This window comes from Vipera berus (assembly GCF_964194415.1).
Source record: "Vipera berus genome assembly, chromosome: 5".
NCBI classification, from domain to species: domain Eukaryota; kingdom Metazoa; phylum Chordata; class Lepidosauria; order Squamata; family Viperidae; genus Vipera; species Vipera berus.
The window spans coordinates 83475556-83494458 of NC_138207.1; the positions used below are offsets into that span (position 1 = coordinate 83475556).

At 38.1% G+C, this 18903-nt stretch overlaps 1 protein-coding gene across 1 annotated transcript in view; it reads left to right on the forward strand.

Annotated features, from left to right (window-relative positions):
* Window positions 1-18903, forward strand: part of COL13A1 (collagen type XIII alpha 1 chain) — a gene marked incomplete at its 3' end in the record, with an annotated part of 191256 nt that overhangs the window by 16082 nt on the left and 156271 nt on the right. The window contains exon 2 of the mRNA XM_081329311.1: window positions 6968-7037. Within this exon, the coding sequence (XP_081185437.1) occupies window positions 6968-7037 (70 nt within the window). The remainder of the gene's footprint in view (window positions 1-6967; window positions 7038-18903) is intronic.

Genomic DNA, 18903 nt, shown 5'->3' on the forward strand with positions numbered 1-18903 from the left:
CCATCTTTACAAGGAAAAAACTTTGCAAGGGATTTTGTGGTATTTACCCTCCAACAAAGCTAACGGGTAAAATGTATAGTTTGTAAGTTAGGTCAGATTTAATGCTGGTTCAAAATGAAATTTGCTGGGCTCTAACTGAGCGCTAAGTGACATCTTGGCATTCTCTTTGATTCTGTGCCACAACTTCTTTGCTTAGGGACTATTGGCCTCAGTAGAGAATATGGACTTTTGAAAAATTAAAGACTTTGCGTGTCTCACCATCATTATACAGTATCTAATACGATAGCAATAAATAGCGATATACCCCTTGCACCTTAATTTTCTTTATGTGGCAAAATTGCTGTAGACTTTTATCTTCAATCACTTCCATCTAACTTGCTCATTTTGTTTTGCACAAACATTTCCTGATCCCTCTAAAGCAGGGGTGTCAAACTCAATTTCATTGAGGGCCGCATCAGCATTGCGGTTGCCTTCAGGGGGCCGGGTGGGTATGGCCAGGGTGGGCGTGGCCTACTGGGTGGGCGTGGCTAGAGTGTGTACGGCTCTACATCGTTCACATCAAGGGTGCCTATGGGGGCCTGGGCAGGAGTGGGACAGATCTGAGGGTCTCTGGCGGGAGGAGGGTCTCTGGGCCAGGGCCAAGGCAGTGGGGGCCGTTCCCTCACTGTTTCCAGGATGGCTTCGCGGGCCACATGAAACTACTTCGCGGGCCGGATCCGGCCCCTGGGCCTTGTGTTTGACATGTCTGCTCTAAAGACTGCACAGTTTTTTTCCTTGCTGCCCTGTCTGCTTGAAAATATATTCCAGAATGTCTAAATGATATCAAATATTTTATTTGCTTCTTAAAGCCCACTTTTGTGAGAACTCTTTCTAGTGTTTACCCTTTTAGCATTTTTGTAGACAATTAGCCAAACATAGAAATTGGAATTTTTTTTTACCTCTTTCCCTCCACTTTACTGAACTATTCTCTTTGTGCCTGCCATGTTCTGGTACCATAATAAGTATATCATTGGGCTGAACTCTAAACATTAAATTCCACTTGTTAGAGCAGGGGTCTTCAAACTTGGCCCATTTGTGACTTGTGGACTTCAACTCCCAGAATTCCTCAGTATGCTGACTGAGGAATTCTGGGAGTTGAAGTCTCCAAGTCATAAAAGGGCCAAGTTTGAAGACCCCTGTGTTAGAGGATGACTTGTCCCATGCAAATCATGCCACGTATCCTCATCCCTGCACTCACCAGAACGAATAACATATTTTATTGAGATGGCAGATTCCTATGGCAAGATCTTAAATTAACACTAGAGAGGATAAAATGAACCAACTATATCTTTAAAATCCAGGTTGCAGATAGGACTGAGTGACATGCATGTCCTATTTATGGCCCACAGTGCTTAAGAAGATCCAAAGTCGAGAATTAGAATCTTTCATTGCCAATAGTCTTGAGGTAAACATGCAGGCTGGAAAAATCCTGGAACAGACCTGTATTTGCATCAACCTTTTGGTTAAAGGATGCCATATTATTGTATTGGGTTGACTATCTGGAACTTCATAGCATAGAGATGAAATCTAATCTAACGGGCTAGCTTACATAGTTTATACTTACTCTGTAGAACTTTAAGATTTCATGGACAAGAACAGTGGTGAGATTCAGCAGATTCGCACTGGTTCAGGAGAACCGGTAGCTAAATTTACCTGAATTCAGAGAACTGGCTGGCTTCTGAAAGTCCAGTCTAGACTTCGGAGGCCTCTCAGGCCTAGAACAGCTCACTGGAAGTGCATGGATACCACTTCTGGAAGTCCGTTCTAGGCTTCGGAGGCCCAGGCCTGCATCACATAATAGAACTGGTTGTTCAGGTATTTGAATCCCATCACTGGACAAGAACATGCAACATCAATCTCTATAACTGGGAAGTATGAAAGCTCCAGATTGTGATACCCAAGAAAAATGCTAAAAACTCTGTTGTTCTTACTTGTCTTTTAACAGAGCAGAGCCAGCCTGCTCTTTGGACCTCTATCCAGCAATTGATTTCAGAGACTTGGTGAGATAGTCACTTATCATCATGGTCCAATCCAAACCTAATAGGCCTAACTGTCAGAAAATTCATGTACTGTATGAAAATTAGGAGTAGATACAGTGGTGGGATTCAGCCAGTTTGCATCACTTTGGCAGAACCAGTAGCTAATTTTTTGTTGCCCAGGCCCAGAATGGACTTCTGGAAGCGGCATAGATATTTAGGAATCTTAAAGAATATCATTAAATCCATCAATTTTAAGGCTATATGTGTATTCAGAGGAGATGAATTGCTGGACTTCTGAGGGTTAATGAAATCCAGGTCACATATATTAGATCTTAAAAATAGATTAAGAAGGTTAAAGATAGCTCTTATTTCTAACTACCTTGGCTCTTCTCAGCAAGTTTGTGGATACAGGAAAGTGAATACCATGCCCAATGGATTGAAAATACGGGTGTTTTTTCTGAACCAAATCTGTGCTACATGGCAAAGGGGTTTAATTATCTTTAAAAGAATATCAGCAATAAAGTTTTATTTTTTGTTTTTCTCCTCAGCAAAAATGTGCTTCACTTTGCACTCTTACTCTTCAAATTTGTACAAACATTATGCCTAGGAATATATTTATTATAATTTGACTATCAGATATTCAAAATACTGACTAATGACCTGTATCACAATTGTAGACAATTAAATTCCTAATTTACAGGCAGCAAACTGGGGGAGTTTTCACATAAATGATTTCTTCCCTTAGTTTCTTGTACTCAACATTTATTGGCCTTAGTGGTAAAGGTGAGATGGACACAGTTTGAATAGAGCAATAACAGAGAGTCATAAATCAAAATTGCATAAAAATATTATTCCTATTTATTAGTGAAAGCTGGGGCATATGTATTTGGTGAAATAGTAATTCCCTCCCTCTTCCTTCTCTTTATCCTTGGAAGGAGGAAGGAACTAGGAAAGAGCTTGTCTAAGATGTTTACTTGTAGTCTTGATCTATGTACCTTGGTTATATAGGGCAGGAGTCCTCAACCCCCAGTCTGTGCACCAGTACCGGGCCACGGCATGCCAACAATCAGGCCACACAAACAAGCAAAGCCACATCTGCGAGATGCAGGCAGCACACAAAACCACACCCCCTCTGGTCCACGGAAAAACCTCTCTCCATGGAACCGATCCCTGGTTCCCCAAAGGTTGGGGACCTCTTTGAGAGGGTATCAAAGAGATGCATAACTAGTTGGGACCAGGAAAGTGTTAATGATGCTTTTGGTTGAAAGGGCTGCCCCAGTTGCATTTAAGAAGGTATTGGCATGCTCCATATGAAGATGCTTTGACTAGATCTGCAATATTCTATAGCCCTCACCTTCCCTTTCTACAGAAGGCTGTTGAAAAAATAGCATGGGTTCAGCTGAAAAATGGCCTAAAGGAAATGAATTAATTGAATCCTTTCCAATCAGGTTCCAGTCTTAGGCCTAGAACAAATCTAGCATTGGTGACTCTAGTAGTTCTAATGATGATCTCCTTACTCATGGCATACTAGAAAGGCAAATAGAGGCAAGAGGAGCCTTTAACCCAGCTTTGAGTAACGAGTCATTTGCAACCCTACAAAACCGTGGATTGCATCATTGTATATATGCATGCATTTATATACATGCATGCATAATGTATGTGTGTAATTTTTATTAAGAGTTTTGATTATTATAATAAAGTCTACAAACTAGAGAGACAGAGCGAATAGAAAGAAATAAAAAGTGCAATAAAAAAGAAAGGAGAGAGAAAGAAAAGTAAGAATATGATAAAGAAAAAGAAAAGAAATATAAAAAGAATGACTTCCAACCTTCATCACAGCAAATAGAAACAAATTTAGTGCCTTTTCACCCTTGGGTTACAAACATTTATCTCTTCATTCCATATGCCATACCCTATCTATAACAAATTCATGAAACTTTGTTATTTTCAGTTGTGGTGCCAGCAAAAAGATCATAAAGGTTTACCAGAAATAATACATCATGTTTTAACCTTGATAAAAGAAGCCAACTTTATGTTATTTCCTTTTACTTCTAACCTTCTTAAGTTCATTTATTTAGTCTTCGGTTCATTCAAATTTTGTTATAGGATTTGATTTATCTCATTTCTTCTTTACAGATACAGAGTTCTTTAAAGTTTTAATGAAACTCTTTTGTAAATGCAATAGGAAAAATTATCCAGATTATCTCTTAGTTTGTCATCTATATTTTTATTTTATATTTTAAAACTTCAGTCAGGTTTTGGTTTTGGTTTTTGGTAGATAGGTACAATGAAACATCCTCTTCTAAGTTATTTTCTTGGCCTGTCGAGTTACAAATCCACTTTCATTACCATTTGTATCTTTCAGATAAAATTTATTCTACATCTCTCATTTCTTCAATAATATATTTTGTATATCTTTAAAAGCATTGTACATCTTTATTGATACTGTTACTACTAATTTCTGATTTTATTCTTTAAAAGTCTTAAGTATTTTTATTTTTATAATGCTTTGCAACATTTTACAGGTTTGTAAATCTTTACCTAAAAATTTTAGCCTTTTCCAGTTTTTTAAATCATGAAATTGCTTATCTTTTATATATCTTTTAAAAATCAAAATAGACTCTATTTCCCATGAGAAACTGTTTGTTCTTTGTAATTAATCCAAAAACCTATTGTAGAAGTTTCAATATTCCATTTTTATCTGGATCCTTAGTCTGTTTACAACTTTCTAAAATTAAAATCATATTTAACCTTTTGCTGTGTATTTCAGAATCCTTAAATTTTTAAGCTTATTATTAACATGTTCTTTTATTAGAGATTGAAGGCAGACTTGCCTAGCCTTTTCAAGCTTGCAGTTCCAAAGGTTTTTAATAGTTCAGAAACAGTTAATGAGCAATTTTTTGAAAGTGATTAGAAAGTGAGGTTTGTGAACTGAGAGTCTTCTCAAAGTCTTCTCCATGGTTGCAAGTAAATAGCCAATCCTGTTTAATCCTGGTACTTAAGTCACTGTCCTGCAGTCTCCTTGAAAGGAGCAGCCATCCAGTGCACATATGGGTGATCTCCCTTCCTCTTCTTATCTGGACAGATTCTGTGGAACCAATCTATTTACTGGTTCCTTGCTTTTTGTCAGCTCTAATTTCACAGAGCCACCTTCAGTTTGCCATACCTTCATTATCTGTAATATAAAAGGTAAAGGTAAAGGTTCTCCCGCACATGTGTGCTAGTCGTTTCCAACTCTAGGGGCCGGTGCTCATCTCCGTTTCAAAGCCGAAGAGCCAGCGCTTGTCCGAGGACATCTCCGTGGTCATGTGGCCGGCATGACTAGACGCCAAAGGCGCATGGAACGCTGTTACCTTCCCACCGGAGTGGTCCCTATTTTTCTACTTGCATTTTTACATGCTTTCGAACTGCTAGGTTGGCAGAAGCTGGGACGAGTAACAGGCACTCACTCTGTTACGCAGAACTCGGGATTCGACCCGCCAAACTGCCAACCTTCTGATCGACAATAGTATAGACTATTGCTATTCTACATTGAGCTACCTTTCAAAATTAAATGAATGCTTCAGTTGGTTTCAAACATCAAATATTGTTTTTGACATTTACGTTTCTAAATGATTGATCTCTACGTACTTGTAATACTCCAGAACCAATATATCTAGCTTACTTGTCCAAAATGAATATTTTTGAACGGTAAAGATACCCAGCCCTCGAGAGATGAGATTGGAAGCAGCAGTGATATTTTCCTATGGTGGCCCCAACTTCACGAAATGGCATCACTCTAGAAGTTAGGCTAGGGCCATGTGTGGCATTTTTCTGACAATCCCATGACGATAGAGATATGCTGCAGAGCCCTTGGAAGCTGAAGCTGCCCAGTGTGTGGTTGACAATATCAGATGTGTATTATGATTGTGACTTTAATTATTGCTTGCATGTTATTATTATTATTCCTGCTTCTTGAATAGGCTGAATTTTTAAATTGTTTTTGTTTTCATGCTTTTTTAAAAATAAATAAATCTCCATGAATCATAACATGATTCTGGAAGTATGCAAGTCAAACCAATTAACAATAAATTATTATTTTAAAAAATCATCTGGACCACAACATTGGAAAATAGGACCAAAATCCATGTCTATGGAGATTCTCAATTGTCCAGGTCATGGTTGTCCCAAAGGTGCTTTTCAAAAGACAACTGGTTTTCTTGGATTTTTCATAACTGAAGAAGCTTCTTGGATAAGAAGCAAAATGTTTTCAAGGAACAATCCAAGAAAGTCCAGTTGCCTCTTGAAAAGCACCTTTGGGGCAACCTAAATCAGTATATGCAGTGCTTCATATAATTGCTCATGAAAATAAATCAGTTAAGTTCCCATTATAATGTGAAGTGGAACACATTTTTTTCATATCCCCAACAGAGTGGGGCTGAATTTTCCCAATTCCATGTTTTATTCGTGTTGGCCAAGTAGTGAAAAGAGGCTCTCAAATCTCATAAAATGATTGGGGGAAGGAAATTATGTGGTAAATTCTTGCAACCATTAGAGCCCACATGGATTATGCTGACTCGCTGCAGGAGGCCACCTTTTAGGTTATGATCTCATGGTGATCATAAATAAAGCAAGGTAAGATGTGCTTCAAAGCTTCCATAATTTCTCTCCAACTCTTCTAAGTGGGTAATAGTCCTTTTAGACAACACTGGCACACAATTGCTGTTCAGACCATACAGTAAAGATGCTGTGTAGCAATGCCATTAACTGAGTTTTATCTGCTTTCAGTCAAACAGATGTTGAGATTAGAATTGAAGGCTGTTGTCTGTTTTTGACCCAGGAACAGATGTCTCTTCCTCCTTGTAGTTCAGAGCTGATTACACACACACACACACACACTGTTTTCTAGCAAGCAGAAACCTTTGGCTTTGTGATTGTTAATGTTACCTTCCTCCTCATTCATTTTACAGAGGATAAACTTCAATTTGCCAAGACATCGGGAGACTAGAGATATCTACCAGAGATGCAACTGCCCAGCAGGTAGGAATCCTACATGGCGGTGGGGTGATGATGATAATGTTGATGATCATTGGATACAACCCAGGAGCAAACATGTATTTAATAATGTTGAGAAAATTATTTCTTCATTTGTTTGCATGAAATGTGTTACAACGTTTAGGACAGTGTCTCCTTGGCAACTTCCAATAACAGATAAAAATAGAACAATACAACATATATCAACTGGAAAAATTAGTAGTATATATCAATAGTCACTGACAATCTCAAACAGCAAAATAGAAATCAGCCAAGATTTTAGGCCTGTTGAATCTCTCACAAATGGGAGTACTCTTGAAACTCCCCAGAAAAGGCATTTCGTGATGTGTCCTTAGTTATAGCTATACTGATATCTCCCTCAGTCTTAAGAGTAGGGAAGTCTGCAGGGAGGGTCACAATAGTAGCTGTGACTGCACAATTGAAGCCCCATCTCTCTTTTTCACACATTGATAACTCATAAAGATTTGGGCTTACGTTCCAACTTGTCTTCCTAAAAAAATGTGGGAATAGTCTCAGTATATAGTTACTACTAACATAAAAAATCAAGTGCTGGATGAATAGTCTATTATAGGTCTTCCTTAACTCAGGCTAAATATTGTGATTCAGCTTGGAGACAATGCAATCATGGTTGAAGGAGTAGTAGGTTTAGGAGCCTAAAGGAATAATCTGGAGAGTACCTAGACAAGTTTAGAATCCAAATGGCATCTGTCCTACAAGTGAACAGCTGACTCCATTCTTTATAGAAACTTGGGGTTAAGAGAAAGGCATGCTTGTGATAGAAGTGACTTGTGGTATTTGTCTAACTTCTGTACAGTTGACTACCTAGAAGGCTAAAGAGAAGCTTGTCCATGTGTCTGTGACTGGACTCTGACAGCTGTTAGTTAAAAAAGCAGTGAAATGAAAGAAACCAAGGAGAATTTAAAAAGAACTAGAAGAAAGCTATACTATGATCCCCATTTCCCCAATTTTCCCATTCAGGAACTAAAGATCAAGCCACCAAACAGATCAAGTACTTTGAACTTCCTTAGTCTCTCCTGGATCTTTAGCTGTTCTTTAATACTACGTATATTTATACTGTAAGCTGCCTTGGAAATATAGCAAAAGGCTATAAATAAATAAATGAGTGAAATGAGTAAGTTTTGTGATTTTGTGATGCATGTGGAACATTTGGTATTGTACAAAGAATTTGGAACCCTAAAAATCTTAGAGTGATGAATCCTTTCTCCTCTTCCTCCTCCCAATAAGGATGTTATCAATCATGGGAAGATAAGGAGCATCCATTTAGACCAGTGTCTGGCTTCTAGAATTATCACCAGATACCAATAGGAAGCCTTGTAAGCAGGTCATAAGATTAAAAAATTCCTCCAGATCTACTAATTGGTACCTAGATCAGTGTTCCTCAACCTTGGCACTTTTAAAGATGTGTGGACCAACTCCCAGAATTCCCCAGCCAGTCTGCTGGCTGGGGAATTTTGAGAGTTGAAGTCCACACATCTTAAAGCTCTCAAGGTTGAGAAACAATGATCTCGAGGCACACCACCTTTAAATATCTCTCAACAAATAGTAAATGTAATTTTAAAAAAACCACCTCTAACAGAGCAAAGAGCTAGGAGTCAAGATTAACTACAAATGGGAAATTAAGCCTTATATCTGGAAAGAGAAGAAAAATGTATACCTAAGTAAATATTATGTTGGCTATCCAACCATGAAACGTAAATTGCTTAATGTCAATATTTCTCTTACATTTCTTGAAGTCCCAATATAGATTGAGTCTTGTTTCTATCTTAGCCAGGATTGTTGTTCTATAAAAATCACATTGACATTCTTTTGTTCTCATGTGTATAGTTTACTTTCATTCTGCATTCAGTACCTGCAGAAGTACTATATCCCATTACCAGTAGCTTTGATGTGCAAACTAGGTAATTGCCAGAAACAGCAAACATCAAGGGGTTCTAGACAAGAACTTTGCACAAAAAAGTTCTGGAATAAGCTCTGGTTCAAGAAGAGAGCCAACCAGTTTTGGGGAAGCACATAATAATTCAGAGCTCTTAACTGCTTCCAACCACTTGATTACTTCCAAACGTTTGACTACATACCAAGCCAGAAAAGTGGAAATACAAGGAACATTGGGGGAAAGTGCTGAAATAGTTGATTTTAAGGGCAATTAAATCTGAGTGCCTCTTGGACTAAAAATGGATTCTAATTAACCATTGCAAATTAGACTATAATAAATATAGCCATAGAAACAAAGCAGAGATAGGCAGGGAAACAATGATAAAGGAAAATGGAGCTTAAAGACAGGTGACATTTCTAAAATGGAAGTTATTAAAAGCACAATTGCAAACAATTCTAATTAAAAAATGGAGGACATTAGAAAAAAATCATCATTCATATTTGTGAAAATTAGAAGACAAATAATTATACACATGGGTTATTACTAAAGACAAGTATCTACAGGTATCCCTACTGTACTATAAGTTAAAGAAAATTTAGCTGGGGATGAGTTCAAAGCAACATCAGAATTGGGTAGAAAAATGAATAGCAAAGTGTGTTCATGTTGCAATTAAGAGGGGCATGAGAAAGGGTGATCATCAGCAAATTCTTGTCAAACTGGAGTGAGGTATCTCAAGGGATGCCCCAAGGTCAGTCAATCCGTCCTATGTTCATAATTTATTTTTATTAATGATTTTGATGAAGAAGTGATGGGAATACTTGCCAAGTTTGAAAATGAAGCAAAGTCTAGTGGAGTTTCTAATATCCAAGAAAATAGGAATGATCTTGGTAAGAATGCACTAAAGACAACAGAATGATTTTTAATAGAAGTAAATGTAAAAAACAAACTCAAATAAGAAGTATAATGTGGGCTAACAATATTTGTGAAAAAGGCTCAGAAATAGTAGATTGAGTATGTCAGGGTAGAGTGACTGCAAAACATGTTGATGTGATTTTAGGCTAAAATGCAATGTTAACATAATTAAAGCTTCCAAATCACAGACATTTTTATGGAGCCTTGATCTGACTGAATAGATTAATGATTCCTTAACTAAGGAATGTGGTGCTGTTTGTACATAAATGGTATATTACGCTTTCACACACACACACACACACACACACACACACACACACACACACACACACAACTACTACTGCATTTTTTTCAAAGAGAGGTCCCTGTTTGCAAAATTCCCAGCTTAATTATCATGGTATGTGGGAATGACTTTGGGAAACAGAAGGAAGAGCTGCAGACTAGACAACTGTTTGCAAAAGGTATCTCAGCCCACAAAAGGAGAAGGAGTATGGGGGAAAAATTCCCTAGTTTTCTGGAAGGTAAAAGTAAAGAAGTGGAGAAGGGCTACAATACTGCCCTACAATAAAGGTAGTTCTTGGATGAAATTCCTTTTGTGTGGACTATCCTGAAGGGCTGACACAGTTCAGTGGAATGATTATAGCTATGCTTTAGAGCTGGATATAATGGAAGTTTGAATAATTTAAATCTTATTCATGGTGATTATTAAAGGAGGGAAAGTCCATGGAAACATTTTACTCTTGATTTCCCCCCGCACCTGATCCCTCCAATGCCTGAGACACTTAAATGCTAGGTCCTCAATCAAATATATATAGTCTGCTGCCACCTTTATAAGTTTGAACTACAACTTCCAGGATGCCCAGCCTTTGGTCATGCAAGTTAGGAATTCAAAGAGTTGCACTCCCAACATATATGGAGGGCATCAAGAGAGCCTGTTTGGTGTAATGATTAAGGCTAGGAACAGAGAGGCCATGAGTTCTAGTCCCGTCATGGGCACAAAGTCAGCTGAGTGACCTTGGGCCTGTCACTTTCTCTCAACCCCTAGGAAGGAGGCAACAGCAAACCACTTTTGAAAAACCTTGCCAAGTAAACTGCAGGGATTTGTCCAGACAGTCTCTGAGAACTGGACATGATTGAATGGAAATAAAAATAAATTGTGGAAAGGCTACCCGAGATGAACTCTTGAATGTAGAAAGTATGGCCCTCGCAGGCTACCCTGAAGGTTTCTTATCCTATTAGAAGAGTCAACATTTTGTTTGGGAGACAAACAAGTTGAAAATAAATATTTATCATCCATTATGTTGCGCCATATGTTCCACAGTTTTTCAAGAGTTTTAGATTCTGGCGATTATACAGAAAAGCGGAAAGTACGCCAGTTCAACTCTGTAGACTTTTTGAAAGCAGGATGTAAACGCCTTGGGAGAAGCAGGAAAAGATCGCTTCTACCTAGGAATTGTATTGTGGTCTAAGAAAGGGCCAGATATATTGCTTGTACATTTAGACCCGGCTGAGAAAAGTGGGATGTGTAAGAATGTGAATATGGTGGGTGGTAGCTGTCACTTATCTCATCACTATAGATAAGAATATGCAGGCCAGGAATAAAAATGGGTTGTTTTTTCTGTGTTATTTATAGACATGATCAGGAAATCTATGTTTCCTTAAACCAGGGAAGTTCACGCTACTAATCTGTCTTGCCGATGGATAGTTACAGCCTGGGGAATTTTCTGTAGGGTCACTGAATGTTTAAAGGTCATTGTAAGTCTGAACAGGAAGTCTCTGTGCTGAGACCATGATAATCAGCCATGGTGGTCTTGGCTGTTGCTGCTGCCAAGCATCTTTGGCTACATTTGATGTTATTGTGAACCATTTCAGAGTCTGTAGTTCACTCAGCTCCAGGAGATCCAGGTCTCTCACATGTTGTGTGACATGCTGACCTCATTTCCAAAATGATATTTATCAGGTTATGTTTCCTCACAGATTTGGAAAAGTGGAAGATGTTGAATGCATGAATGAAATGCTTGAATGAAAGCATCATATTTAATGCAAAGTCCTCAGGCTTCTTAAAGACTAGCGCATTTATTGAGTAGTAACTCTTTGGGGCTAGAGTCCACTTTATCAGCTGAAGATGGGACGAATTTATTTTTGGACGCCATGTAGCTTATGCAACTAAAAGTTCATGACTATACTGTGTTTGTTTTTCTTTTTTAAAAAAACACCCTCCAGTGCTAAATATATCAAAGGAAAAGCAGGAATGGAATACAAACATGTCTTAATTTTGCATTGGGAAAGCATTCTAAGATTAACAAATCCTTGTTCTTCATGTGTCATTTATGAAAAAAAGACATCTGACAAATTCTGGAGAATGTAGTGGAAGAAATAATGATATACTCAGCATAAAACTGATTTATAGTCAAGGTCTTCTATTTGTGTCTTTACGTGGAAGGGATTTGTTTATTTTGAAAACTTAACATAAGTTTTGCTGGGTGAAATTCTACTCAGCCTGAGAATGAGGTTGCAATTGCAGGTAGTCCTCCACTTACAACAGTTCATTTAGTGACCATTTGAAGTTACAATGGCACTGAAAAAAGTGACTTATAACCTGTTTCACATTTATGACCATTGCAGCATCCCCCATGGTCATCTGATCAAAATTCAGATGCTTGGCAACTGACTCATATTTATGACGGTTGCACTGTCCCCGGCTCAGGCGATCCAATTTGTGACCTACTGACCAGCAAAGTCAATGGGGAAGCCAGGTTCACTTAACAACTGTGTTAGTAACTTGAAAACTGCAGTGAATCACTTAATAGCTGTGGCAAGGAAGGTCAGAAAATGGGGCAAAATTCATTTAACAAAATGTCTCACTTAGAAACAGAAATGTCGGGCTCCGTTGTAGTGGTAAGCTGAGGACTACCAGTATTCATCCAGTTATGTAATGCTAAAAATCAATTGTCCCTGCTATTTACATTAAGAATGAAAATGCCATTAATGCAATTATAGTTATCTTCTGTGATAAGTTGCTCATTTTTGTAGAACTAATATCTGGGAGGAAAAAAAGATTAACCAAATTCCTGTGTAGCAATTTTAATAGTTCAACCTCCAACCTTATCTCATTCTTGCTATGGAAAATTATTCCAAAGTTGTAAACAGCCAGGATTCATGGTGCTATAGAAATGCAAACAAATAAACTCCCCCCACAGTGCCAAGTCCCACTAAAACCTCAAGATCTCTCCTTCCCCAATTCACTGACCCTTGGTGGATCAGTGGGCTAATGCCTCCTTAAGTAACACCAGCTGCCTGCAATTAGTGCAGGTTCGCGTCCCACCAGGCTCAAGGTTGACTCAGCCTTCCATCCTTCCGAGGTAGGTAAAATGAGGACCCAGATTGTTGGGGGCAATTAAGCTGACTTTGTAATAATGCCGCTTGGGGTGTGTGTGAAAGCCCTAATAAGCAGGCATATACATAGAATGAAGGCTACTGCTAAGCTTGTAAGCCGCCCTGAGTCTTCGGAGAAGGGCGGGATATAAATGGAATTAAAATTAAAAAAAATATGTGCCTTTGACATCCTTATAAGTGTTCGTACATCCTGTGCCGAGTTTCAGGTTCAAAGGAAAAACTGTTCTGTGGAATCTATGGACTTGCATCTACCATCAATTTTTAAACCACATGCGTTTTTTTAAACCACAATGTTTAAACCACATGCATGTTTTTCACGTAATATAGAATCCATAAAATCCTCTGTGTGTGCGTGCGCGCGTGTGTTTGTGTGTACACATTCTCTCCCACACAAACACTTCTGCTGAATGCTACATTCCAGAAAGGGTCAAAGGCAAAAGGCTGATTAAAATTAATCGCTTGTAAAACAAGTTACCCCGATTTAAAGATGAAAATACCAACCGTTCTTCTTCATACAGACATGTAGACATATTGCCTTCTTGGCAGTAGTCACAGGAAAAGGGAAACAAATGAAAATTACAGAATGGAGATAGAAGAAGCTGCAGGGATAGTTGCGCTGAGAGAGAAAGAGGAAATAAATTGAACGGAGACGAGGGAAGGAGAAGAATTAACTGAATAAGTTTTTTTTTAATCCCATTTATATCCCGCCCTTCTCCGAAGACTCAGGGTGGCTTACAATTTAAAGCACAAATCAATGTGCTTAGCAATAGCCTTCATTCTATGTATATGCCTGCTTATTAGGGCTTTCGCCCCCCCCAGCGGCATTATTACAAAGTCAGCTTATTGGTGGAGCAGTGGGCTAATGCCTCCTTAAGTAACACCAGCTGCCTGCAATTAGTGCAGGTTCGAGTCCCACCAGGCTCAAGGTTGACTCAGCCTTCCATCCTTCCAAGGTAGCTAAAATGAGGACCCAGATTGTTGGGGGCAATAAGCTGACTTTGTAAGAATGCCGCTTGGGGTGTGTGTGAAAGCCCTAATAAGCAGGCATATACATAGAATGAAGGCTACTGCTAAGCTTGTAAGCCGCCCTGAGTCTTCGGAGAAGGGCGGGATATAAATGGAATTAAAATAAATAAAATAAAATAAAAAATATTGCCCCCAACAATCTGGGTCCTCATTTTACGTACCTCGGAAGGATGGAAGGCTGAGTCAACCTTGAGCCTGGTGGGATGTGAACCTGCACTAATTGCAGGCAGCTAGTGTTACTTAAGGAGGCATTAGCCCACTGCTCCACCAAGGCTCCACCAAGTGAAGGAAAAACAGGGAGACTATGCCAAGTTAATCCCAGTCCTGAGAACCAGTTTGTTGGAGTAGTTAAGGTGGTCAGGCTAGAAACTGGGACACCATTCTGAATTCTATTCACACTTTAGGTACAAAGTCATCTGGGTGACACTGAGCCAGACACTCTATCTCAGCCCTTGGAAGGAGGCAATGGTAAACCACTGCTGAAAAACCTTGACAATAAAACTGGAGGGACCTGTCCAGGCAATCTCCGAAAATTGGCCAGAACTGAACAGAAGAAATAATAAATAAACCTTATTCTTTTTTTTTCATGCGTTGCCCATCAGCAGTCACTGTCTTAACATTTAACCACACATAAAGAGTTACAACTCGAAGAACAACAGAACCTTCCAAGAAAACTCTAGAAAGGAATCTCTGCTTTTCGAACACCATTTAGACCTTTTGCCAGTTGTTTTTCAATATGGCGTATTCTACTTAGCAAATGCTCCCCATAATTCAGTCGAAAGCCTATGCCTATCAGCTAAAGAGGGACGCGGTGGCTCAGTGGGAGGGACGCGGTGGCTCAGTGGGTTAGGACGCTGAGCTTGTCGATCAGAAGGTCGGCAGTTTGGCGGGTCAAATCCCGAGTGCCGCGTAACAGAGTGAGCGCCTGTTACTCGTCCCAGCTTCTGCCAACCTAGCAGTTCGAAAGCACGTAAAAATGCAAGTAGAAAAATAGGAACCACTCTGGTGGGAAGGTAACAGCGTTCCGTGCGCCTTTGGCGTCTAGTCATGCCGGCCACATGACCACGGAGAAGTCCTCGGACAAGCGCTGGCTCTTCGGCTTTGAAACGGAGATGAGCACCGGCCCCTAGAGTTGGAAACGACTAGCACCCATGTGCGGGGGAACCTTTACCTTTACCTTTATCAGCTAAAAGTCATAAAGTGTTTGAGAAACTCCTGGAGTTTCAAAGTATGCACTTCATACATCATGTCTTTTCATCTCGTGGTTTGAATAAAACCTGATGTCAAATATTCTTAGAATAAAAGCCCTAAATCAAAAGCAGTTTGAATTATTCCAAAACATCACTTTCAGAAAAAAGTGGGGTGGATAGATGGAAAGAAACAGAATGAGAGCATATTGTATTTCACCCTTTCAATTATGTTTAAAAAACTTTTTAAGGACTTTTAATTCATTCACACTTTCCTGGCAAAGTAGATTCCAAAGGGGAAAAAAGGAAAACCGTGACATAATACAGGTGGTACTCTTAACTCTGCCAAGCATTTTTTTTTGAGAAATAAGAATATTATGGGAATTTTGAAAAGCTAAAGTTGAGGGAAACTTCAACTAGCCTACAATATACTAACTAATACAGACTAATACTAATACTAATACTAATACTAATACTAATACTAATACTAATACTAATACTAATACTAATACTAATACTAATACTAATACTAATACTAATACTAATACTAATACTAATACTAATACTAATACTAATACTAATACTAATACTAATACTAATAGGTTTTGTTTTAATTATTATTTTAATGTAATTTATCTTCTGCATTTGGGCACTAGGGTTTAATTTGTTTTCAATTTCTGTATTTGGGCATTTTGATATTTATGTCCCTGTTCACCGCCCTGAGTCCTTCGGGAGAAGGGCGGTATACAAATCAAATAAAATAAATAAAATAAATAAATAAAATACATATCTCTATATTAATTTAACAGAATTCTAGAATCTCCTTATCAAAGAGAGGTAGAAAAGTATCAGTTTAAATTCTACCAATTTAGAATTTCACCAACATATCTGTGTATTTGATTTGTTGAAATGAGTACTCTATTTTGGGAGCTGAAGAATCAGTCTCATTGACTGACTGACGTCACTGAAACGATGGAGACCATCACCTATTTAGCTTTCACACACAGTTGCATAGCTTTTCAAGAGAGTTTTTTCTCAGGAACATTCCCCTAGTGACCACACCAGGTTTAATGACAATCAGACAAAGCTTACGCTATCGGTATTTTGTGTATTCTCTAACTACAGTGCATGATTGACACTTACAGTATGTGCTATTCAGTATATCATCCTGGATAAAAATGTATCTGTGGGATAGCTAAGATTGCCACAGCAGTTTTAGTGATTTTAGCAATCATATAAATAGATTTTCTCCTGGTTGAGCTATTCTCCACCTGATCCTTCAGGTCTTGCAATGTTGCACCTGCCACCTTTATAATCGAGCCTGCCTTTAACATTTTCCAGCATTACAGACTTCTTCAGAGAACAAAGTCTTTGTGGAATGTGTCCAAAATATGATCAATTAAACCGGGTCATTTCTGACCTGAGTGAGAACTTTTGTTGATCCGTTTCTTTCTTGGCTGTCCATGGTATTCTCCAACACCAAACTTAAAAAGCATTAACATTCTTTCCATTTTCCTTCTTCAAAGTCCAAGTTTGACTTCCACAGCATGTCAAAAGGGAAAATAATTGGCTGGCATGATTCTGATCTGATTCTGGTTTTTGTACACATAGCTACATCATGGCGTTCCCAATGCTTTCATTGCTTCAAGTGCTAGTTGTATTTCGCGGGGGGCGGGCGGGGAGGCAGGGGGGCATTTAAAATTGATAACCTTAAAAAGCAGGAGCTATCCACTACTTCAACATCTGCAGTACCAGTTCTAAGATTGGCTACTGTACCTATTATTATTAATTTGTACTTAATCTTTTTTTTCCCATTTTCATTACTGAGCTTCCAGACCAGTTGCATTTTTTTTTGGGGGGGGGGGTTGTGGTGGTTATAGAACATTGTCCTTAGCCTCGTGCAAAGTGTTGGCATTTCTTCAATTTTAAAAACATGTTCATCTTCTCCCAGTCCAGCTTCCCTCAGTAATTATTTTGCATGCATGTTGAATAAATAGAGAGTATACAACTTTGTCTCATTTCTTTGCTGACCAGCAATCAATCTGTTTTTTCCCCCCAATATTTTATTAGTATTTTTTAACATAACATAAGTCATTCAGTAATTTGTAAACAGTATGTTGTCTGGGTAACATTTATAAAACAGTCCTTAACAATTAGTTTCTATAATCTATATTCCATATGTTAATTTCATTTGATTTCCCCTTTCCCCAAAGTATCTTTCTTTGCAAAACATTAGATTAAAACGATTCTCATTATTTTAATTAACAACAGTTAAGTATATAGTTTCAATAAGTCATTTTAGTTGCCTTATCATAAATCCTGTTACCGTGTTTATTTCAGTTTATTTCTCCCCCCAAATTCTAAATATTCTTATAAGTGGCAATCTTTTCAACATTTAGCTATATTTACATTGGTGGATTTAATCAATCTGTTTTACTGCGTTTCCTGCATACCATGGTTTCTTAACCCTTATATAGGTTTCACATAAGGAAAGGGAGATTTTATTATTTATTTATTTAAAACATTTGTATACCCGCCCATTTTATAATCTACTCTGGGCAACTCCCAATCCAAAGTTATTGTAAAACAGCATAAGAGTCATATTAGAACTATAAAACTTCTTCTCCTTTGCTTAAGTACATTCTATAGCTTGATGTGGCTGACACAATGAAAGGCCTTTCTATAATCAATGACGTGCACATTGACTTTTTTTAAAAAAATATTCTTTGGCTTCCTCAATTATCTAGCATCCATCAGCAGTAATATCTTTTGTTGTTTGCTCTTTTCAAAAATCCAGCTTGAACATCTGGTATCTTTCTTTCCATGCGAGGTTTTAATTTTCTAAGCATTATTTTATTTATAAGCATGTAAAATTAAGGCTATTGTACAATAGTTTGCACACTCTGTTAAGTTTCCTTTCTTTGGCATTGATATGTAAACCCGATTATTTCCAGTCCTTGACCACTGAGCTTTTCTCCAGATCTGTTGGCATAGTTAGTCTTTCATCTTGGAAATGAGTGCTGATCTAATTCCATCTTCTAGGACTAGAGGTTTATTTAATTTCTTTACTTATCAAATTTATGATCTTTCTTGAATCAATTAATCTGTGTCCATAGCCTCCTTTAACACACCAGTTCAAGGTCAGAAACTTCTTCTCATTTCAGAAATCTTTAGGAAGACTATCCTTGTTTTTCTACGATTGTTTCCATCTTCAATTGTAGTACTGCTCATTGTCTCTTCTCACAGCTTTCTGAAATTCTTTGTTCACTTTCTTCCTAAGACCTTTACTGTATCTCTCGTGGCTTCTTGACCCTCCTCAGCAATTATATTAGATTGGGTAATACAATACAGTTATGTGATGTCACCCTATAGGATGTAGCCAATAAGGTATGTTCATGTGACAATGTTGCAGAGGACAAGGAAATCCCAAAAAAAT